The sequence below is a fragment of the Aphidius gifuensis genome, linkage group LG3, assembly GCF_014905175.1.
Source record: "Aphidius gifuensis isolate YNYX2018 linkage group LG3, ASM1490517v1, whole genome shotgun sequence".
Lineage (NCBI taxonomy): Eukaryota > Metazoa > Arthropoda > Insecta > Hymenoptera > Braconidae > Aphidius > Aphidius gifuensis.
In genome coordinates, this window is record NC_057790.1 from 23,214,952 (window position 1) to 23,236,801 (window position 21,850).

The following is a 21,850-nucleotide window of genomic DNA, read 5'->3' on the forward strand; positions in this document are numbered from 1 at the left end:
ATCAACGACGCACTCCAAGTCCATTTATATACCTTGCTTAATATTCTGAATTGATAAGCCTCATTGATTGTATTATTGAAAGAATAAAAATTATAAAACTACAAGTCACGTTTTTTTTAAAAAAATTATATATTTATTATATTTTTAAATTATTTCAAATGAACATTGTGTAGTACTTGATGAAGAACTAGATGCTAATTCAAGACTGTATTGTTTTGTATTTTCACGACATGCAATTTTAGCTTGTTGAAAAAGTTTTTCTGAATTTTTTTTACCACTTTTTTTAACGAGAGCAGCAAATTTACCAGATGGATTATCAGAAAGAAGCTCATGTGGACAACCAAATTCCTAAAATAATATTTTCAAGTAAATTAATTAAAAAGTATTAATAAATATTGATAAAAATTAAATATTTATACCACAAAATTTTTTTTATCCATCATTAAAATGCGATCGTTATCAATGATTGTCGTCAGACGATCAGCCAAAATAATTACAGTGTGATTCTTAAATTTTTTCTTCAATACTTTATTGATAAGAGAATCAGTTCTAGGTCAATTAAAAAAAACAAAAAGTATTATTTATTAATTTTTAATTCAATTAGATATTTCGATAATGAAAATAATTAATTTATTAACTTACATGTGATCAATATCTGTTGAAGCTTCTTCCATAAATATTATTCGATTATTTTTTATAATTGCAATTGCTAAACAAACCAGTTGACGTTGTCCCAATGTTAAATTTTGTCCTCCTTCTACCAACAATAAATCCAGTGATATTTCACGAAAGCCAACTTCTTTTAGTGCATCATAAAGCATTTGATTTGTGTAAATTTCAAATGGATCCATATTATAACGAACTGTGCCTTTTATAAATAATGGATTTCTTGGAATTATTGATATTCTTGATCGTAGATCAAATAAATCAATTGATTTAATATTTTTTCCATCAATTTTTATCTCTTCTTTATCATTGTTATCAAGACGATAAAATAATTCAATTAAATAATTTTTTCCAATTTTAGAATCATCCCAGACACCAACTTTCCAACCGTGCTCAATAACCACGTTAATTAAATTCTTTAAAAAATTAAAAATAACATTTAAAAGTTTTAAAAATTGTATAGTTTATTTTTAATTAAAATTTATAATAAATATTTGGTAAATTAAATATTTTAAATTCATTAAAATACATAATATATTTTTATTTATATATTTATTTTATCAATAATTACCTTTTGAATATTATTTTCTTGATTGTTATATTTATTTGAATTTTTAATTGAAATTTTTCCTCGTGATGGCCAAAATGGTGGTGGTCTTTGACCATCACTATTTTCTTGAGGTAAATCATCAAAAAAAAGTGATTTTTTAAAAATAATTAAACAATTTATCAAGTCAATAATATCAATGACAAGTGTACGTGTTAATCCAATGAGAAGATTTGTTTGCATAAAAACCAAACCAACTGTTCCAGCCAGAAGACTTCCTAAATGAAAAAAAAAAAAAAAAAACAATAAGGATACAAAATTTGAGTTAATTAATTATCAAAATTAATTTTATTAATCAAATATTAATATACTTACCATCATCACCAAAAAGTATAATGAAATATGACAGCAAAATGAATGATCCAGTTATAAAATCAATACAGACATCAAAAGTTGTTGTGGCAAGAGCTTCGAATTTTTTAGCATCATCATAATTTGTTTGATAATCATCAAGTTGACTCAAATATTTTTCAATAATTAATTCACCTCCACTTCTTATTGTCAATACACCATCAAGATCATCTTCAACTCGTTGAACTAGTTCAGCTTTTTCTAATAATTTCATATCAAATTAAACTAAATTCAGTATTTAGTAATAAGGAAGAAAAAAAATTTACCGTGAGATGTTACAGCCTTGACACTCCTTGATGTTTTTAAATAAAAATAAAAAGCTACAATAAAACTCAAGCTTACAATTACAACTGGTAAAATCATCCAGACATTGATAAATATTACAATTAAAAATATTGAAATAACCAGTACAATTTTATGAAATATTTTTAGTAAATATTTTGGTAATTCTTGATCCAAATATGATAAATCATCAGCAAAACGTTTGATTATTTTTTCATGATAATCTGATGCATATATTTTGTTAAAATATGCCAATTGTGTATTAAGTAATTTTTTAATACTAGATTTATAAAGTGACATTGAAAATTTAATATTTATACTGATAAAAAAAAAATTACGTAGACAAATAATAATAATACTTGTGATAATAAAAATGCTAAAATATTCAAATGTTGTTGTTGAAGATAACCACTTATCATTAATTTGAATAATAGATAATATTTTTTTTTTATTATCATTATCATAAGTTTTATTATTGAATATAAATTTTAAATTTTCCCAATCTATCCAGTAACCAATAGCCAATTCACTTCCACTGATAAATATTTGAGCAATAATAAATATTAAAAATATCCAAATTGTCATTAAAATTGATTTTGGTTTGATAAAATATTTTTTAAAATTATACATCAAATAATTATAATTATTTATCATCATGAAATTTAAATTATTTGTATTTTCAATTTTTGGAGTTGTTATTTCTTCATCAGGACTCGTTGGAATAACATCAAAATTTAAATAATCAAAATAATTATCATCATTTTTAAGTGGTTTAAATTTTTTCATAATATTTTTAAATTTTTTACTTTTTTTTTCAAGTTCATCATAGCTATTTGACCAAGTTGTTTTGCCAAAATTTAAAAAAACAATGAAATCAACTGGTTCGAACAACTGAGTTGGACGAGTTGTTAAAATTATTGATTTACCATTTAAAAATATTTGAATGCATTGTTTAAATATGTAATTTCTTGCCGGAGGATCCAGCGATGTCAAAGGATCATCAAGTAAGTATACATCAACTTTTTTATAAACTGCACGTGCTAAATTAATTTTAACTCTTTGTTGATATGTCAAAATGTTGTTATCTTTTTGTATTAATGTTTTGTCACCTTCTGGTAATTGTGCAATGTCTTTAGTCAAAGCACAAACACGAAGAACCTTTAAAATATTATTTTTAATTTATTTTGATATTATAAAATTAGATTTATATATTTATTTACCTCGAGGTATCTATTTGGATCAAATTTTTCTTGATATAAAATATTATCCATTATATTTCCGGTAAATATCCAGGGCTCTTGACTCGCATAAGAAATTGATGAATTATTTAAGCTCAATGTTTTTCCAAGAATCATTTGATTTTCATGATTAAATAATTTTTTAACACCACATGGAATTTCACGAAGAAGAAGATAAATTAAATTTGTTTTACCAGAATTTTGTCCTCCAATTATTATACAAGTTTCTTGATTATAAATTTTTCCAAATAAATCACGTATTAATGTTGAAGAAAATAATTTATTAACTTGAATTGTTGAATAATTTTTTTTCTCCTCAATTTCAATGAGAGTCAGGAAATTCTATTTTAAATAAAAACCAATAATAAAATTTAATTTTGTTTTAATTAAATATCAATTATAATTACCTGTATTTTTTTAAATGATTTAAAATTTTTAAATATATTTTCAATTGATCTTGGATAAATATTTACAACACTGTTATTCAATAAAAATGAATAAAAAATAATTGTAAAAATAAATTTAGCATTTATATTTTTTTCTAGAATAAAAAAATATACAAAAAATGATATTATTATAATTATTTTATCAGTTAAATAATTTAATAAGCTTTTTCCATAAATAATGTTTAGTATTTTTTTAACTTTTGATATTTCTTTGTACTTGTTTTTTGTTAAAATATTTTCATATGGATTTTCCCATGTCCATAATTTGACTATCTAAATAAAAAAAAAAAAAATTTTAATAATAATCATCTGTAAAATGACAATGTAAGAATATTATTAAATGAAAATTAATTTACCCTGATGCTAGAAATAAATTCAGTCAAAGTTTTAACTTGTCTATCTGTTATTTTAAATACATCAATTTTCAATTCTTTTTTTAATTGTCTCAATAATTGATCAATCGGAATAACAATGCATAAAAATATTATAAAAATAACAAAACAAATTATTCCGATATTTTTTGTAATTAATATTCCAATGACAATGATCTAAAAAAAATAATTAAATAACAAATACTAAAAACTAAAAAACATGATGATAAATAAATACCTGAATTGGAATAATCCAAAGATGATTAAAATTCAATATAAATTCACCATAATTATCAATATGATTATCGAAAATTTCTTTGACTTGTCGTTGAGTTTTGCTTCCAAGAATTGATAAATTAAGTTTTATTATTTTTTTTCTAATCAATGATATACATGCACTTGTTATTTTAACACCAATTGATTGACTCTCATAATAAATATATCTATTTAATGATAACATTAAAAATATAATAAAAATAAAAGCTGTTACAAGGCTAGTTTCATAACTACTATCTTTTTCAAATCTACAATAATTTTGAATTAAAATTAATTGTAATTCTGGTACAAGTAATTGTAAAATAACAATATCAATAAATTGACCAATTCCAATTACGACAATTGGATACCAAAATGTCATTAATATTGCACGAAAAAATTCAAAGCCAGATGACGATGATTGATAAGTTCTGAATGTCCAATTATTTTTATAATCTTTATTTTCAATTTTTTTATTTATTTTAAAAGTGTATAAATTTGATGACTGCTTTTTCCAGAACCTTTATTTTTTTTCATATAAACAATTTTATTATTATTTTATTATTATTATTATTATTATATTTTTTTTTTTACCTTTCAAGACGTTTAGTATAATTGCCATTTTTTTGTGGCTTTTTTACTTGTTTTTCTTTAATTATTTTGTTCCAAATTGTATTGTTATAAAATGTCCAGAATGAATCCATTAATCGTGGTGTTATTGATTGCCCTGGATTCATCATTAGCTAATTGTTAAAATACAATTTTATATTTTATTAAATAATTTTTTTCTAACAGAATTAAAAAACGTATAACATGGATGAAAAAAATGTGATATAAACTGGACATTATTCAAGTATGACACACTTGTTTGCTGATAATATTGTTATTTTTTTTTTTGTTAAAATGCAGGTGTAATTTGACATGATAATTATTCATGATAACATTCAATGTGCTAGGCTGTATTTATTTATTTTTTGTTTTATTTATCAGTATGTTTATTTTTCATTTATTTTTTATTAAATATTCAGTAATAATTATTGAATAAAAAATAAATTCTTATTTAATTTTTCTAGCCACTGATCCAGAGAAATTCTAGAAAAGACAGAGAAATATTTCCATCAAAACTTTGAAATAAAAGAAAAAAATAAATAATAATTTTAATACTTATTTTTATTATTATTTACAATAAATTTGTTTTACATTTTTTCATTTAAATTTTCATTATGAAAATAAGTATTTTAAAAATGATATAAAATTAAATTATTAAATATATTTTCATCAATGGAATATCCAATTAAGTTACTGGCAGCAAAATGGAATTTATCACTGATAAAAAATATTTATTTATATACATAATAAAACTGTATAATTATTCAATATTTTTTTTTTTTTTTTTATAAAATACAAAACCTTGATGTCTTGTAGTTTAACATTTTCTAAAAATAAGTATCCTCAATAATCTTTATTAATATTATTATTATAATTATTATTTAAATAAGTAAAGCTCAATGTGTCTACAATCTTTCGCCATAACGATTATGATAAGCTTCTTTGGCAACCCTGAGTAATTGGTCAGTCATTGAACGTCCAGTTTCTTTGACAAGTGATGTAAATTGACCAGTATTATTTTGTAAAAGTATATAAGGATGATCAAACTCCTGAAATATAAATGAAAAATATTTTTTATTATTACTTTCATGTAAAGAAAAAATGAATTATATCCAACATACCGCCATTCTTCCATTATCCATAACAAGAACTTTATCACTGTCCATAATTGTATTTAATCTGTGAGCAACAGTAAGTACAGTACAATCAGCAAATTTAGTTCTAATTGTTCTTTGTATAAGTGCATCTGTTTGTGGATCAACATTAGCTGTTGCTTCATCCAACATAAGTACTTTATTATTTTTTAATATTGCCCTAGCAAGACAAACAAGTTGTCTTTGTCCAGCACTATAATTTGTTCCTCTATCAAATACTCTACTTTCAAGACCATGTACACCATTTGTAACAGCATCTTTAAGTTCAACTTCTTCAAGTACAGACCATAATGCATTATCCTGAAATTCATTAAATGGATCTAAATTTCTTCTTAATGTACCAGAAAATAATACTGGATCTTGTGGTATTATTGATATATTTCTTCGTAAATCTTCAAGACATATTGATCCAGTATTAATACCATCAATTTCAATTATTCCATCAACTTTAGCAAGTCTAAATAATGCTGATATAAGTGATGATTTACCAGCACCAGTACGACCAACAATACCAACTTTTTCACGTGGTCTTATAATAAGATCAAGTCCTTTTAAAACTGGTAATTCATCATCAGCATATCTCATATAAACACGTGAAAATTTAATTAATCCTTCATTTGGCCAATTTTCAGGTGCTGGTACTGGTGATTTATTGTATGATAATGATTCTTTTAATTTTTTAGATTTTTTTTTTCCATTAATTCCTTTGTCACAAAGATTATCCTCTGGTGGTAATAATGTATATTCCAATACACGTTCAACTGACATCATTTGATTATCAACTTCAGCACTTTGTCTCATACCCCATTGTACCATTCCTGTCATTGACATAACTGTTGATATTGCAAGACCAACTTGTGAACCAGTTGATCCAGCAAGTATTAATAAACCAAATGTAACAATTGTTGTAAACATAAAACAAAATATATCAAGTGAAAAACCAAATGCTGTACTTGTTGCTATAAACATATACCATGATGAACTATGTTGATCTTGAAATCTATCAAATTCAGCTTTAAGTATTTTTTGTGCTCCATATGCACGTATTGTTGATAAACCAAGTAATGTTGCATTTAAATGTGTAAATACTGGTGATCTTAACATTCCCTCTAAACGTTTAACATTTTTACTTGTTCTTAAATAAACTTTTCTTATCCAATAAAATACAAAAAATATAATTCCCAATGGTATTAAAAATAAATAATTAACAATACAAACAATAACTAATGAACCAATCATCATCATTGTTATTTGTGATGCATCTAATATTGATTTTGGTAATAGCTCATCAATAGCACCCATATCTTTTGAAAATCTATTTAATACACGACCACTTGGATTTGTATCAAAAAATCTCATTCCAGTTCTAATTAATGCACCAAATGCTAAATCATGAAGACGTTGACTTGCACCAATTGACAATGAATAAAACATAAATGATCTTGTAATACCAATGACAAATATTGATGAAACAATACCAGTATAAACATAAACCCATTTAAGTGCAGGTTCATGATCAAATTCAATATTTGTTGTTGTATTTGATGAAATTGTATATGTTGAATTTGTTTTATCTTTGATATATTGATTATAACGTTTTTCTTCAGAATTAACTAGCAGAGGAAAATAATAATCATTAAGTGTAACAGCACATTGACTAAGTATAAATAATAGTCCAACTGTTAATATCATAAACCAATTGCCACCAGCCTGAAAATATTTTACATAAATTCCTTTTATAAGACCCTTAGTTGTACCCTCGATATTATCAATATTTGTATAATCATCATCATCATCTTCAGCATCAGTATCACCACCACCACCACCAACTGATGGTGTACGACTTCTGTGACTTGTTGATGATGATTGTCGTCGTATTATTGATCTTTCATGTGATGATGATTCATCACCAGTTTCACTTGTTGTATCAGATGTCAATAGAGTTGAATATTCTGGACAATTTGATAATAATTCAAGATAACTATCAAATTTTTTTAATTTACCATGCTCTAATAATAATATACCATCGACATTTTTAATATATTGAAGTTGATGTGTTGCTAAAATTCTTGTTTTTCCAGCTAAATATCTTTCAATGCATTCTTCAAATAAATGCTTACCAACATGTGTATCAACAGCACTCAATGGATCATCAAATACATAAATATCAGTATTTCTATATACTGCTCTTGCTAAATTAATTCTTGCTTTTTGTCCACCAGATAATGAACTTCCACGTTCACCAACAATTGTTTGATCACCTTGTGGAAATTGTTTAAAATCCGATAATAAAGCACATACTTTAACAACTTTTTGATAACGTTGTCGTTCATATGGCTGACCAAATATAATATTTTGTCGTACACTTGAACCAAATACCCATGCTTCTTGTGCTGCATAACTTAAACCACCTTTAATATTAACATGTCCTTCAGCCAATGACATTTCACCTAGTATTGCTGATATCAATGAACTTTTACCAGCTCCAACAGCACCAATAATAACATATAATTTACCACGTTCAAATTCAATATCAATATCTTGCAATGTATTATCAACACTACTATCTTCCCATTTTGCTGTAATATCAGTTAATTTAATAGCATAATCTTTTTTATTTTTTAATGATGCTCTACGTTGATTTTCAGCAACATTTGCTGTACTTTTAACTAAATCACTAGCAACAAGTGCAAGACCATTTTGTTTTGTATTTGTAGTATTATTATCATCATCAATATATGGTAAATCTGGTCTTGATATTCTCCTTGAATCATTAAATGAATTATCAATTTTAGTAACAGTACGATTATGTCCTGATTCAAATTCATCAAATAACAATAAATTTTGTAATCTTCTAACAGCAACAATACATTCAGCAATTTCAGCAACACCACGTACAAACATTGCTGACATATTATGTGCAAGTACACCAAAAAATGCTGAAAATACAAATACTTTTTCAGCACTTAATGGTGGTCCAAAAAATATCATACCAACAATTGTACAATACAATGCAATTCTTGTTGTAAATAAATTAAATGTCATAAATATACCACGTATCCATGAACTTTTTCTAACAACTTTTAATTCAAGACGTCTTGCTAATTCAACTAATGCACAAAATGGTTTTTCCCATGCATACATTTTAATAACTTGTACACCAGATATTATTTCATCCATTAAACGTACACGTTCATCTGTTTTAATAGCTGTTTGTAAACGAAATTTTGATGATAATTTACCAGTATATGATTGTATTGGTACAATAACAAATATTGCAGCAATACCAAATATACCAGCAATACCAGCTTCCATCCATAATATAACACCAATAATTATTGTTAATAATGGTGCAAGCCACATATGATGAAAAAATATTGATACAAGATCAAAACGATTAACATCATTTGCAACAAGATTAACTATTTTACCTGGTGCTGTTTCACCAAGTGCTGTTGTACTTAAACGTAATGCTTTACGATATACAACTGAACATACAGCAATACGAATTTTTCCACCAACATGAAATGCATTAAATATTGTATGATTTATTGTTATTGCATTTATTCCAGTTGCAAGACAAATACCACCAGCATACATTAGTGCTTCATTAAATACAACTCCACCTTCTTCACGAAAATAACGAAGTAAACCACCAAGAAGAATTGGTGTACCAAGACGTAAAAATAATTCATTAAATGTTTGAAGTACACCAAGCCAAAAATATTCACGAAAAAAACAACGAAATATTGTTCGAAGAAAATTTGGTCGACGTTTATATTTTTTAGCATTATCAAGCTCTTTAAACCATTGTCTAAATTTAATAATAAAAAATAAAAAATAATATCAGTAATATTAATAATTAAATATAAATTCAATGACTTGCAATACATACTTTTCTAATCTATCACCAAGTACGTCAGATTTATCATTACTCAGAGGATCAAATAAATCTCCAGTTTCAAGAATTTTACTATAGCCAGTTTTAAAAAATTTTATTGTCCATCTGTAAGAAAATACAAAGTAAATTTTATTATTTTTTAATCATTTAATTTGACATGTCCACTTGTGATTAATTGATAAAATCAAAATGACGTTAAAGATGAAATCTTATCTTGTTAATTTATATTTAATTATTTTTTTTTTACTCACGTCCATAGTAATATTGATAGCCAATTTGTTTTTTCTCGTGGATTTGGTCGTTCTTTTGGCTTGTTTGCATCCATTTTATAATTATAAACATAGAATATATTTTTAAAATAATATTATTCTCGTATCAGTGTTGCTTCATTCACTTGTCTTGAAACAATAATTTAAATTGAAATAATATAAAAACACTTGTTATCATATATGTGACTCAAGTAATTCCAATCGTAAGTTTTATTTATTTTATTTTTCTTGAGTACATTATTTTCATCATGTTTAATGTCGTAGAAAATTATTAAAATCTGTAAATAAATTATTTTTTTAATTAATATATCAAATACTAAGTCATTAAATTTAATGCAATGTGGCTGCTACCGATGATTCATGGTCAAATGATAAAAAAAAAAAAATTTCGTTTACTCAAAAAAAAAAATACTGATAACACTTGAATTTTTATGAAATATATAAATTATGAAATTAATTTGATAATCTAAAGTTGTAAAGTTTTTAAATAAATTTTCTATACATGGATATCAAAGTTTACCTTGAAAATGATTACGATAACAATGCAAGTGTGATTTAATATTAAAACAAAGTGCAAATAAGAAAAGACACATTTATCATATTAATCAATATTATCATTTGAAAAGTTTAAACAATGACTTTTAATTTATTTAGAAAAACTATTTGCTATATTGAATAATAAACAATCAATTTATTAATTAATAATTATTTAAAATAAATTCACCAACTTTATATTTGTTTATAAATTTATTCAAAAAAAACAATAATTAATTAAATAATTTATCAATGCTTAAAAAATCAAGTAAATTAACATTTTACATCCGTTTTTTTTTCAACTTGTTATTAAAAAAAAAAAATAAAAAACTATTATTTATTAAATAATCAATAATTTAATCAATTAATAAAAAGTTATTTCAAATAAATTAAACAAGTTTATCTTTTATTTATTTCGTTGACATGGTAAAAGTTGTGTCAAAGCTGGATAATTAATCAGCCTCGAGGCAATGCCCAGAAGACAGCCTTGAATAAAAAAAATAAAATAAAATATTAAATGAAAATAAAAAAAAAAAAACCAACGTGAAATTAAAACAATATGTTAAAAATTTAAAAATAAAATTTATATAATATTTACGAGTATTTAAATTCTAAACATTGATCGAGCAAACACGTTTGTGAAGCGACTGCTCAATTAAATAAATAACTGGAATCATGAACAATTATATTGTCTCTCCAAGTATAAAAAAAAAAAAACAAGATGTTTTTTTTATTTGTATATTATACAAGTTTATAAGTATATATATTTTTATTTCTGCAATTTTTTTTTTGCATTCATCGGGTCAATTAGTCGATGACACTTTGATACTGGTCCACATTGAATGTATGTAAAAAAAATATCAATTTATAAAAGATATAAAACAAATATGTCAATGCCAAATTAAATTATTAAAAAAAAAAAAAAAGTATTATCTAATAATAACAATGATAAAATACGTATTTTAAACAAGTTTGTTTAATTAATACCAAAATGAAAAAGATGGAATATTACAAGTTTTTTAAAAAAACAAATTTATGTAAGAATTATTTTTATATTTTATTTATATTTTAACATATCTTCTGGCATTTATTATTTAAAAAAACACTTTATTGTTTATGTAAAATAATAATAATCATTACTATAAAAAAGTATAAAATAATTAGTGTTAATGATAAGAATGACTTGCGATAAAACATATTGGAACAAACAAGGAAGCTTGGTGTTGATCACTATATTTAAACTTGATTATTTTATTTTTTTTTCATATCAGCATTCATCAGCATATTTACTGAATGATTTTGTAAATATTAAAAATAATATTGAGATTTAAATTAATATCAACAAATTAAATATACTCAAGTTTGTAAATTTTTCTACATTTAAATGATGAAATTATTTTTAAGAATATTAAAAAATTGTAAGAAATATAAAAATCTCATTTTATTATCCCAAAAAATTTATATATTTATTATTATGTATTAGTAATTTCGGCTGATAAAGTTATTTTTATTTTTATACCTTTTGTTTCGTAATAATTCAGACAGCTAAAATTGTTGAATATTTAGATGAACATAAAATATATTTTCAAGTAATTTAAATGACTTTTATGCTGAATTTTAAGTCTCGTTATTGTTTGGTTATTTATAACACGTGGTAATGTTGATACTTTGATTTTTAAAAATTAAATTATTTACCCAATAAAATCACTTAAAACTTGAAATTAATACAACTCGTTTATTCAACGTATCCACGACTACTGACTCGGTAGATCCGGTGGATTAACTTGGCAAACTGTATGATTTTACAGCTGTATGTAACACTGTGTGTAGTTGCTTGATGGATGCGTTACGCTTGTCACGTGATGCTTAATTCCTACCTTGTTCATCAACAAGTGAGAAAAATTTATCACTTTAAATTTAAATAATTCATCTCTTTATTTTAGATAAAACATTTCTTTTTTTTTTTAATCTGTCATGGAATTTTTGGAGTCGAATAAATTAACAGCTTACTTTTTTTAGTCTAAATAAATATAAATTTTTTTTTTTTTTTATGAAAAAATGAATGTTTATTTTGTTCACAAATATATAAAATAATAACAAATGCTTGCCATCAGTCGTGAGTTATTTAAATTGACAATTGTAGAAAAATTATGTTATTTTTTTTTTTTATTTTAATTATTATTTTTGATCCCTTAATATTTAAATTATATTATTTTTTAATTTTCTAAATATTTGTTTGTATTAATTTTTATTTTAAAAAAGACTTGTAAATTTTTGAATGTTTTTTTTACTATTATATATAATTTTTGTTTATTGTTATTCATTTAACTGGTATTATAATTTAAAAAATTAAAAATTGTAACTTCACTGATTAAAAAATGCAAAAAAAAAAAAAAAACTATCCATATATATAACTATTTACATTTTCTTAAAAACTATTATGAAATCTTGATGATTTTAATTAAGGCACTTATATTCAATTATTATTTTTATATTAATTATCCCCCTCAAATGATAAAATAAAAATAAAAATTAATATATAAGTCATGATAATTATTTTAGTGTAAGTTTTGTAATAATATTCATGCTTGATTTTAAACAAACAAAATAATATTTAACTATTAGATTTTTTTTTTTTTTATAAATTTAAGTAATGTATAATAATTATAAATAATTATAATCAAATTTTTTAAAAAATTCAACTGGTCAAAAATTTTATAACTTCCAGTTGAATGTGAAAAAAAAAGAAGAAAATTCATATTTTTATAATTCAATTAATCATTAAAGATGAAAAGAAAAAAAAAAAAAAAAAAAAAATGTATATGATAAAATAATAATACTACTTATATAATTAAAAATTGAAAGTTAAAAATAATAATTGTTGAATTATAATATAAAGACTTATCGTGCTGCTTGAAGATTTGATATCATAAGACCAAGTTTATCATAAGCATATTCAAGACATTTTGCAAGACCAGCACTGCATCCATTTTGTTGAATAGTTTCAAATCGATAGGTGCGGAAATTTTGTTCTTGATCAATATATGTAACAGCAGCCATCAATGGACACATGATAATTTTCGTATGATCCAAGAAATTAATCTAAAACAAAACAATTATCAATTTAAAAAAAATGATTCAATCATAACAAAAGCTTAAGAAAAGCTTAATAAAATAATAATTACCTGAACAGATCCATTTGTTAGTTGCATAACAACAGCAGTTTGTGTTCTAAACCATTGATGCATATATGGTATTCTTGACATACTATCAGTTTGTCTAATAAGTGCTGAACCACCAGCTTTTAATAAATGTTCATTCATATATTTAAGGAAGAAATTCATTAATTTCATTTTTTTTTCAAGTGATGCTGGATAATCTTGTTGTGTATAATATAATTCACTACCATCACGATTAATATAATGAATATTATGTTTATTAGCAAGCATTATAAGTCTTGTACCATCATTGTACATAACACCAACACCATCATCACAAAGTTGATAACCAAAACCATATTTATCTGAATAATCAACCCATTTACTAACCCATAAAAATGGTTGTGCTGCTGGATCAGTATATTCAACACCAGATGCAGCATCATTTCTTGCTGGTCTTGCTGATAATACTGATGATATTTGTTCTTTTAATGTTAATAACATTTTACGTATATCACGATTTGATTTTTGTGCTTCAGTTGCAATATCTGGTCTTGGTCTACATATTGCTGGACTACTTGGAACAATAAATTGATGATCACCAGTAACACCAACACCACCAACACCACCACTAACACCATTACCACCACCATTTTGATTTTTTTCATGTAATGGTTGACGTGGTTGATTATGTGTTTCAAGTGTATCAAGACGTGGTGCCATTGTTAAACATGATAATGGTAAACCTTGTGGCATAAAACCATCAGTTATAAATGGATCTTTTAATAATTTTGATACACTTGGACGTCTTGATGGATTACCTTGTAATGTACTTGTTATCATTGATATTGCTGTTTCACAAACAGCTGTTGGTGTTTTATATTGTACTTGTTTAATACGTGAATATGTTTCACGTAGTGATGATGTTTCAAATGGTGGTCTACCAACTAACAATGTATACATTATACAACCAATACTCCATACATCAACTTCATATGAATGTCCTGATTTTGTTAATATTTCTGGTGCAATATAATTTGGTGTACCACATAATGTTTTTTTTCTTTCACCATCATGTTCTAATTTTGTTGCTAAACCAAAATCACCAATTTTAACTTGTAATTCATCATCAAGAAATAAATTACCAAGTTTTAAATCACGATGTATTATACGATTTTTATGAAGATAATTAACACCATCAAGTATTTGTTTCATAAAATATCTTGTTTCACATTCAGTAAGTGCTTTACGACGCTTGTGAAGTTCCATCATTGACTAAAATTATTTATCAACAAAATTTAGTTAATATAACTAGTAATTTATTTTTATTTAGATATATTATTTAATTTTTTTTTTTATTTTAATAAACTTACTCGTTTTCTGCAAAGTTCAAGAACAATGTAAATATTATAACAATCATCAAAATAACCATGAAAGCCAACAATATTTTTATGGCACAAGCTACGATGAATTGCAATTTCTTGGCTCATTTTTTCACGTTGACTACTTTTTGACATCATGGATTTTGGCACAATTTTACCAGCAAATATATCTTGATTTTTTGTATCTCGAATTTCGTAGCATTTTGCAAAGCCACCCTAGCCATCAAATAATAATCATAAATCAATTAATCAACATGTATAAATTATTTTATTTAAACAAAAAAAAATAAATCAAAACAATATTATTATTATTATTATTATATAGTTAAAAATTTTAATAATTATAAAAAATCTAACCTTGCCAAAAAAACGTCCTTTTTGATAACTTTTACCATTTTTTTCGTCATAAATAACATCAGGAATGATGGACTCTTTCTCGTCCTTAGATGACATGATGATTTTTTTTTTTTTCAAACACGAAAACACAATACAATGAATTCAATTAAAAATTTTTTTGTTAAATAATTATTGACAAATAATAAAATTTACACGAATAAACATAAAAAAAAAAAACTATTAAACACTGAGGGGGAAGCAGTGAAAACGATGCAGGTTGAACGAAGATGAAACTAACAAGTCAAGGGGTACACGACATTCGACAACGACAAGAAATTCAACAGGGTCCCCCGATGTAACCAATAACCATACCCGGTGTACCGGTGTGTGTATATTTTAGATCAACGGCTTTTTTACATTTGAATTTAACAATCTAACCAATCACCATTGAGCATTTCTTGATCATTAATTATAACTCTTCAAAATTAATAATTTATTCATCATTCATTGCTCAATTGTTCAACCAAAAAATCAACTTTTAATTTTTTATCAATATAATTATAAATTGATCAAGAATTTATTATTATAAAATAAATTTATTTATATATATTTTTTATTTTTCTACAAATATTAAAAATCCCCAATTAATTAAAATCCCTAGTTGAATAATTTTTCTAGTAGTAAAATGGTGCGATATATATTACGCCAGTAGACATCTAGATGACGGCTCTGTTAAAATCTCAAAATTAATTATCAGCTGTTTTGTTTTCTCTCCAGTCAACAGAGGTATTGTTAATTATATAATAACAATTATTTGTTTGTTAATTTAACTAATAATATTGTTTAATTAATTGATGTAAGTTGTTGTCTTATTGATGATATATTGTAAAGTTCTTGATCATCATTTATCCAATTGTTTTTGCACTTGTCAATATGTCTGATTATATTTATTTACTTTTTTGACAATGAAAGTGTTATTGACAATTATTGACAATCAACAGTTATATTTATTTATTGATTTAAGAAGATAAATATTATTTTGTTTATTGTTGAATACTGATTTTTGTTTTTTATTTATTAATTTTTTAGAATCAATAATATTGCTGCATTATGGGTGGACATGGACATGGACATGGACATCATGAACCTCCATACGTTGTTCCAAAACCAGAAATTTATAGAGTTGAAGATGCACCAGAATTAATGAAACTTCAAGCTGATTTAGCTAAAATTGGTCTTAAAGATCCATGGGCAAGAAATAATGCTTGGCGTTTTCATCCAAAATATGGCACAGTATGGACAAGAATGGCACAACATTTTTGGCGTGGTGTACCAACTGGTCTTGCTCTATTTGGGCTAACACTTGCTGTTGAAAATTATTTGGGTATTGATTATCATCCATGGCTTCATCATGATAATCATGGTGAACATGAAAAAAGTGAACATTAATAATTTATAATTTAAAAATCAATATTTGATAATTAAAATAAATTTATTGAATGTATTTTGTCTCCATCAAGTTAAAGACCAATAATAATGGAGTAGTTAAAAGGTATATACATGATTCTTGAAAATAAATAATCAATTTAAAAATAATCATTTAATTTGTCTTGAAATTATTTACAAACTGTTTATTATTTTCTTTTTTTACATAAAAAATCGTTTATCAATTAGAGTATTATTTGCTAATATTTTATTTTTATCATACTCAGCATATATATTTAATAGCTTTGATAAAATTATAGTAATCATTGCTGAAATAATATAATTTCCTCCAAGTACAGTTATAAATAAAAATGTTGATAATTCAAATGTTGACAAAGTCCATTCATTGCCATAAAATAATACTTGATCAAACGAGTAATTATTGTCTGAAAAAATAAAATTATTTAATTCAAATATCAGCAGTTAATTGTTTTAAACATTTAATATTAAATTTACCAATGTAAAAAATTGACTTGTCAAAACTTTCAAATATTTCAATATCACAAAGTTTTTCAATAACATGTTTTTCCTTAACAGTATAGTCAAGATTTTTAAAACAATGATCTATAAATCCACATAAAAATTTTTTTAATTTAATATGCATTTTCCAGCGTTCTTCCCAACTTGGAATATCAACAAAATTACGTCTTGAATATTTTTTATTGTTCTATAATAATTAATAAACAATTAGGTGATATTTTTTTTTTCAAAATAAAATATAGGTATATTTTCAATTGTTGATAATAATTTACCATATTTTCTAGATCCAGAAGAGAGGTGTAAAATGTTTTAAAATTTTTCGAAACACTAATGACAAATGTTTGTTGTGTTGTTCCTGGTATGAGACCTCGATGAGCACAGACATTATTTTCTTCACGTTTTAAGTCATTTATTAAACTCAGTAAATCAGTGTCAGCATATCCATGAACTGATCTGATTAAAAACAAAATCATAAAGCTAAATGCTAGTTAAAATTAAATTGATTAATCATTACCTTCCATGAATATAGTAGCCATAATAATCATTTGATAAAATAAATATACTGATATTTGCAACTGAGCATAAATCAACAAAACCTTGAAGCTCATTCTTAACATATTTCTCACGAAATACTGATACAATCCATTGTAAAATATAAATTAATATATAGATCATTGAGATAATTGCATAATTTAATGTAAAATTTTTGTTCAAATTATTTTCCTGATAGTCTAGAGTTAATTCAGGAATTGCTAAGTTGAAATTTTTAAACCCAATTATCTGTTAATCATGAAAATAACAAATTTATTTAACAATTAATTATAGAAATATTTTTTTAGGTAGCAACAATTACCTCGAGAATTAATAATGTACCAAGTACTTGAAAATTAATATTAATTTTTCTTTGTGTTTTAATTCGCAGCCATTTATTTGCAACGAAATATGTTCTCCAAATACTGACCATCCAATTTTGACTAAAATCTTGATGATTTATTGTAAAATTTGAGTCAATAAAATTTTGTGATAATTGTTGTTCAATTTGTTCAAATGATTGATGACTTGGTGTGCTTGATTGACTTGATTTTGATGAAGATTTATTTTTTCTTGAAGTTATTATTTCTGATGGAGTCTGTACAACACTTGATGAATTATCAGAAAATCTTTTTATATATGATTTTTTCAATGACGTATGTGGTGAATCAATGTGTAAATTTGATTGTAAATTTCTTGGTTGTTCCCAGTCAATAAAAAAAATATTTATCTTTCGTAAATTCCAAATGAGAACCAGTACTTCAACAAGCTAAAACAAAAACAAATATAAATATTTACAGAAATTTTTTTTAAAATTATTAACTTACTTTTGATCCAAATGCAATAATTGTACATATTTTAATGATCCATTCATCATCATTATCAGGAAGAAGAATATGCAAAATACTTTGTCCTTTGTAAAAAATAAATATATAAATACAACAACTTAATGTTACAATAATTAATACATTTCCAATACTTCCAAGACAATAAATAATAAACCAAATAATAATATATAAATTATTTTTAGTATCATTTCTTCTGTGATAACTTAGCATTTTTAATATTCCAAATATTATTGCAATACCAATTAAAATACCACTTGCAATAAATATTATATGATTAAATCTATCATCAGTCAATGAAAATACAATTTCATAATCAATTGATACATCAATATTATTTTTAATATCACTTGTCTTTAATTCACCATAATTAACAATAAAAATTGGTGGATATATTTTGCCTCTTTCATCTTGTAATTTAATTAAAATTTTTAAACTTTTTAAATAACGTATTACAATTAATTCAGATGATTTATAATAACTTGAATTTACAGATTCAATTATTGTACTATAACCAGTAACTGTATCAAGTGTAAAAAATTTTTTAATTAATTGCCATTTTTTAATTGAATTAACATTATTATTTTGTTCAACAAATACTGGCAATTGATGTATCAGCTTTTTTTGTTTATCATTAAAAACAATATAAGGTGTTAAAAATTCAGGTTTTTTTTCAGCCAAGCTACTGGCTGTTGTCGAAATTGTTTTTTTTAAATTAATACCAAAACGAATGGTGTTGAAGCAAGAAGGAAAATATGGTGAATCCAAGTTTGATATTGCTTGAAGATCACCATTCAATGAGTGTCTTGCAATGATGAATTTTAATTGATTATTTATGTCATTTTTAATGAGTGTATATCTTGTTGATATGTTACGTTGTGATAAAATATTTTCAGCTTCACCAGCTGGATAAAATAGGTTTTTTCTCGTACGAATTTTGATAAATTGTTGACAAGCTATACTGTCAATGTGCAGAGTTAACACACAAATATTTGATAAATGTTCACAGGATAATTCATCACCATTTTGACACATATTTATTGTCAATTTTAATTGACTTCTTAAATAGTAACTTTCGAAACTACCAAGCTCATAATTAACAAGATAAATCCCACGAATGTTTTGATAACTTTTTAGAGTGTTATTATCAAGACATTGAGTTTCAATTAATTTATGATGAATCATTGATGATGGAGTATTGATAATGTCTTCTTGATAGTTATTAGATGTTGAAAAACAAGGAAGACACTTTGATTTATCATTTGATAGGTAGTAATTATTTGAACATGGAAGACACTCGAGATTTTTTAAAAGACTTCCATTTAAACTTCTTTCCACTTGATAAGAATTTAAATAATTTTTTTATTAGCTTTAATGGATGTTTTATTTGAATAATATTTAATTTACCTTTTATTTGATTTTTTGGACAATGACAGAGTCCGTTTATTTGGCAGGGTATACAGTCATTTTTATCAGATGTTAAGATGGTACCATTACTGCAGCTTTGACATTGCTTGCTGGTGCTTGATAAAACAAGTCGACTATTTTCATTACAAATACATTTTAGCCCTAAAATTTTTTTAATGTAATTTTTATATAAAAATATATAATTTATTAAATTTAATGTTATTTTTATTACTTACTGGTTTTATCTGATACAAGATTGTTTGTACATTTATCACATGACATTTTTTGTAAATTAAAAAATTCATTTTTCTTACAATATTTTGGCTCTGAATACTCAAATATATCATCGTTATTTTTTTCAATTTCTGAATTGATATATTTAATTTTTGATAATAATATAATAATAATTGAAATAAATAAGAAGTTTATATTTAAGTTCATTATTTTTATGATAGAAAAAAATTATAATTATTTAAGTTAGTTGTTTATTATGTTGTTTTTTGTTGTCATAGCAACGGTACATCTGCCTCGAAAAATAAAAAACCAAACGGTGCTGCCATAAATATATGTTTAATTTAATAAAAAATTACATATATATATAGCCCGGTATTTTTTCTTCCTCAATTACTAGGATTAACTAAATAAATTAAGATTTAAAAAATTAAGCTACAAGTTAGCTAACTAATGGTTAAAATTACTATGGTCTTTTCATAGAGTTATAACGTTGGGGCGCTTGATTTCGATGATATAGATAAATCATTAGTTAGCTAAAACTTTATTCAATTTTATAAACCTGTAATTGAGGGTCCAAATTCTGAAAGGACTTGACCGCTTGATCGAGCGCTCAAGTTCTTTTAAAATCTGGACAGGCATCCGAACAAAAAATAATCAGAAAAAATTTTATGATTACACTTGGATAAGGTTCTTTTTACTTTATGATTTACAATATACCTTTTATAATAAAACATTACAATACAAAATAAAGAAATTTTTATTTGATGTTTTTATATTTTCATAAATTGGTCATGTAGATGTTTTTTTTTCATATTGGCAATGTAATTTTTTCGTTGTGATTTTATTTATTTATTTATTTCTAAATTAAACAGCAATCTTCTCTTCGCTTTATATTTTTTTTTATAATAATGATTATTTATTTAATTTTAATAAAACTAATAACAAGACAGAACAATATATTTGGACTGAACACGGTGACAATCTTGGTGGAAAAATTTCTCCGGAGTTCTCCGTTTTTTTTTTATTACTCCGTAACTGGTACATTTTGAGGGAGAATTCGAAGACAACAAATCGTGAAATTATCATATCTTAGATACGAAAAAAATCAAGAAAAAAATAAAAAATTAAAAAAGTACGGAAAAATATAAATTAATTACGGAAAAAAATTTTAATCAAAGACAACACGTATATGGAGATGGAAGACAATTATTTCTCTAAAATAATCTGCAATTAATACTTAAAAATTATAATAAATCAATACCAATCTAAAATGAAATGAGTAAATATTAAATAATTATTATAGTTAATA

At 24.1% G+C, this 21,850-nt stretch overlaps 6 protein-coding genes across 8 annotated transcripts; 1 reads left to right on the top strand and 5 right to left on the bottom strand.

Annotated features, from left to right (window-relative positions):
• Positions 1-92: 92 nt before the first annotated feature.
• Positions 93-2,055, bottom strand: LOC122853011 (putative uncharacterized protein YKR104W). Its single transcript, XM_044153186.1, has 6 exons — positions 1,891-2,055; positions 1,589-1,825; positions 1,238-1,491; positions 643-1,082; positions 420-549; positions 93-348 (listed from the first exon to the last, which is right to left on the bottom strand). Exons 1-6 carry the CDS (start codon positions 1,985-1,987, stop codon positions 145-147), a joined length of 1,362 nt encoding a protein of 453 aa, XP_044009121.1. The 5' UTR covers positions 1,988-2,055; the 3' UTR covers positions 93-144.
• A 377-nt stretch (positions 2,056-2,432) lies between these two features.
• On the bottom strand, positions 2,433-5,116 carry LOC122851068 (cystic fibrosis transmembrane conductance regulator-like). The gene is made up of 6 exons (XM_044150119.1): positions 4,811-5,116; positions 4,200-4,737; positions 3,947-3,953; positions 3,127-3,371; positions 2,879-3,064; positions 2,433-2,441 (listed from the first exon to the last, which is right to left on the bottom strand). Exons 1-6 carry the CDS (start codon positions 4,954-4,956, stop codon positions 2,433-2,435), a joined length of 1,131 nt encoding a protein of 376 aa, XP_044006054.1. The 5' UTR covers positions 4,957-5,116.
• Positions 5,117-5,367: 251 nt separating this feature from the next.
• Positions 5,368-12,712, bottom strand: LOC122853012 (ATP-binding cassette sub-family C member 4-like). Its single transcript, XM_044153187.1, has 5 exons — positions 12,203-12,712; positions 10,132-10,427; positions 9,875-9,985; positions 5,947-9,793; positions 5,368-5,874 (listed from the first exon to the last, which is right to left on the bottom strand). The coding sequence occupies exons 2-5, from the start codon at positions 10,203-10,205 to the stop codon at positions 5,731-5,733; spliced, it is 4,176 nt and encodes a 1,391-aa protein (XP_044009122.1). The 5' UTR covers positions 10,206-10,427; positions 12,203-12,712; the 3' UTR covers positions 5,368-5,730.
• Positions 12,713-13,514: 802 nt separating this feature from the next.
• On the bottom strand, positions 13,515-16,020 carry LOC122853013 (serine/threonine-protein kinase polo). Its single transcript, XM_044153189.1, has 4 exons — positions 15,581-16,020; positions 15,215-15,439; positions 13,869-15,116; positions 13,515-13,785 (listed from the first exon to the last, which is right to left on the bottom strand). The coding sequence occupies exons 1-4, from the start codon at positions 15,674-15,676 to the stop codon at positions 13,585-13,587; spliced, it is 1,770 nt and encodes a 589-aa protein (XP_044009124.1). The 5' UTR covers positions 15,677-16,020; the 3' UTR covers positions 13,515-13,584.
• A 219-nt stretch (positions 16,021-16,239) lies between these two features.
• Positions 16,240-17,155, top strand: LOC122853015 (NADH dehydrogenase [ubiquinone] 1 beta subcomplex subunit 3). 2 transcript variants are annotated; one of them, XM_044153192.1, is made up of 2 exons: positions 16,240-16,345; positions 16,649-17,155. In XM_044153192.1, the coding sequence occupies exon 2, from the start codon at positions 16,670-16,672 to the stop codon at positions 17,006-17,008; it is 339 nt and encodes a 112-aa protein (XP_044009127.1). In that variant the 5' UTR covers positions 16,240-16,345; positions 16,649-16,669; the 3' UTR covers positions 17,009-17,155. The 2 variants fall into 2 exon arrangements, with proteins under 2 accessions (XP_044009127.1, XP_044009129.1); XM_044153194.1 differs by having other exon boundaries at positions 16,324-16,415.
• Positions 17,156-17,163: 8 nt separating this feature from the next.
• LOC122853014 (meckelin) lies at positions 17,164-20,767 on the bottom strand. 2 transcript variants are annotated; one of them, XM_044153190.1, is made up of 8 exons: positions 20,544-20,767; positions 20,308-20,469; positions 18,883-20,237; positions 18,378-18,824; positions 18,039-18,304; positions 17,797-17,977; positions 17,501-17,711; positions 17,164-17,430 (listed from the first exon to the last, which is right to left on the bottom strand). In XM_044153190.1, the coding sequence occupies exons 1-8, from the start codon at positions 20,746-20,748 to the stop codon at positions 17,207-17,209; spliced, it is 3,051 nt and encodes a 1,016-aa protein (XP_044009125.1). In that variant the 5' UTR covers positions 20,749-20,767; the 3' UTR covers positions 17,164-17,206. The 2 variants fall into 2 exon arrangements, with proteins under 2 accessions (XP_044009125.1, XP_044009126.1); XM_044153191.1 differs by lacking the exons at positions 17,164-17,430; positions 17,501-17,711 and having other exon boundaries at positions 17,854-17,972.
• Between the last annotated feature and the right edge of the window lie 1,083 nt (positions 20,768-21,850).

Excerpts from the sequence above, each read along its gene's own strand:
- LOC122853012 (XM_044153187.1), bottom strand. The coding sequence starts at position 10,205 with ATGGATGCAAACAAGCCAAAAGAACGACCAAATCCACGAGAAAAAACA. Across the intron at positions 9,794-9,874 it reads CTTGGTGATAGATTAGAAAA|ACAATGGTTTAAAGAGCTTG; the intron begins GTATGTATTGCA and ends TATTAAATTTAG. Across the intron at positions 5,875-5,946 it reads TGGATAATGGAAGAATGGCG|GAGTTTGATCATCCTTATAT; the intron begins GTATGTTGGATA and ends TTTATATTTCAG.
- LOC122853013 (XM_044153189.1), bottom strand. The coding sequence starts at position 15,676 with ATGTCATCTAAGGACGAGAAAGAGTCCATCATTCCTGATGTTATTTAT. Across the intron at positions 15,440-15,580 it reads AAGGACGTTTTTTTGGCAAG|GGTGGCTTTGCAAAATGCTA; the intron begins GTTAGATTTTTT and ends TTTGATGGCTAG. Across the intron at positions 15,117-15,214 it reads TTGAACTTTGCAGAAAACGA|TCAATGATGGAACTTCACAA; the intron begins GTAAGTTTATTA and ends AAATAATTTTAG.
- LOC122851068 (XM_044150119.1), bottom strand. The coding sequence starts at position 4,956 with ATGATGAATCCAGGGCAATCAATAACACCACGATTAATGGATTCATTC. Across the intron at positions 4,738-4,810 it reads TATACTAAACGTCTTGAAAG|GTTCTGGAAAAAGCAGTCAT; the intron begins GTAAAAAAAAAA and ends AAAAAAATAAAG. Across the intron at positions 3,065-3,126 it reads ATCCAAATAGATACCTCGAG|GTTCTTCGTGTTTGTGCTTT; the intron begins GTAAATAAATAT and ends AATATTTTAAAG.
- LOC122853015 (XM_044153192.1), top strand. The coding sequence starts at position 16,670 with ATGGGTGGACATGGACATGGACATGGACATCATGAACCTCCATACGTT.
- LOC122853014 (XM_044153190.1), bottom strand. The coding sequence starts at position 20,748 with ATGAACTTAAATATAAACTTCTTATTTATTTCAATTATTATTATATTA. Across the intron at positions 17,978-18,038 it reads GGCTACTATATTCATGGAAG|ATCAGTTCATGGATATGCTG; the intron begins GTAATGATTAAT and ends GTTTTTAATCAG. Across the intron at positions 17,712-17,796 it reads TTCTGGATCTAGAAAATATG|AACAATAAAAAATATTCAAG; the intron begins GTAAATTATTAT and ends TAATTATTATAG.
- LOC122853011 (XM_044153186.1), bottom strand. The coding sequence starts at position 1,987 with ATGATTTTACCAGTTGTAATTGTAAGCTTGAGTTTTATTGTAGCTTTT. Across the intron at positions 1,083-1,237 it reads AAGAAAATAATATTCAAAAG|AATTTAATTAACGTGGTTAT; the intron begins GTAATTATTGAT and ends AATTTTTTAAAG. Across the intron at positions 550-642 it reads TCAACAGATATTGATCACAT|AACTGATTCTCTTATCAATA; the intron begins GTAAGTTAATAA and ends TAATTGACCTAG.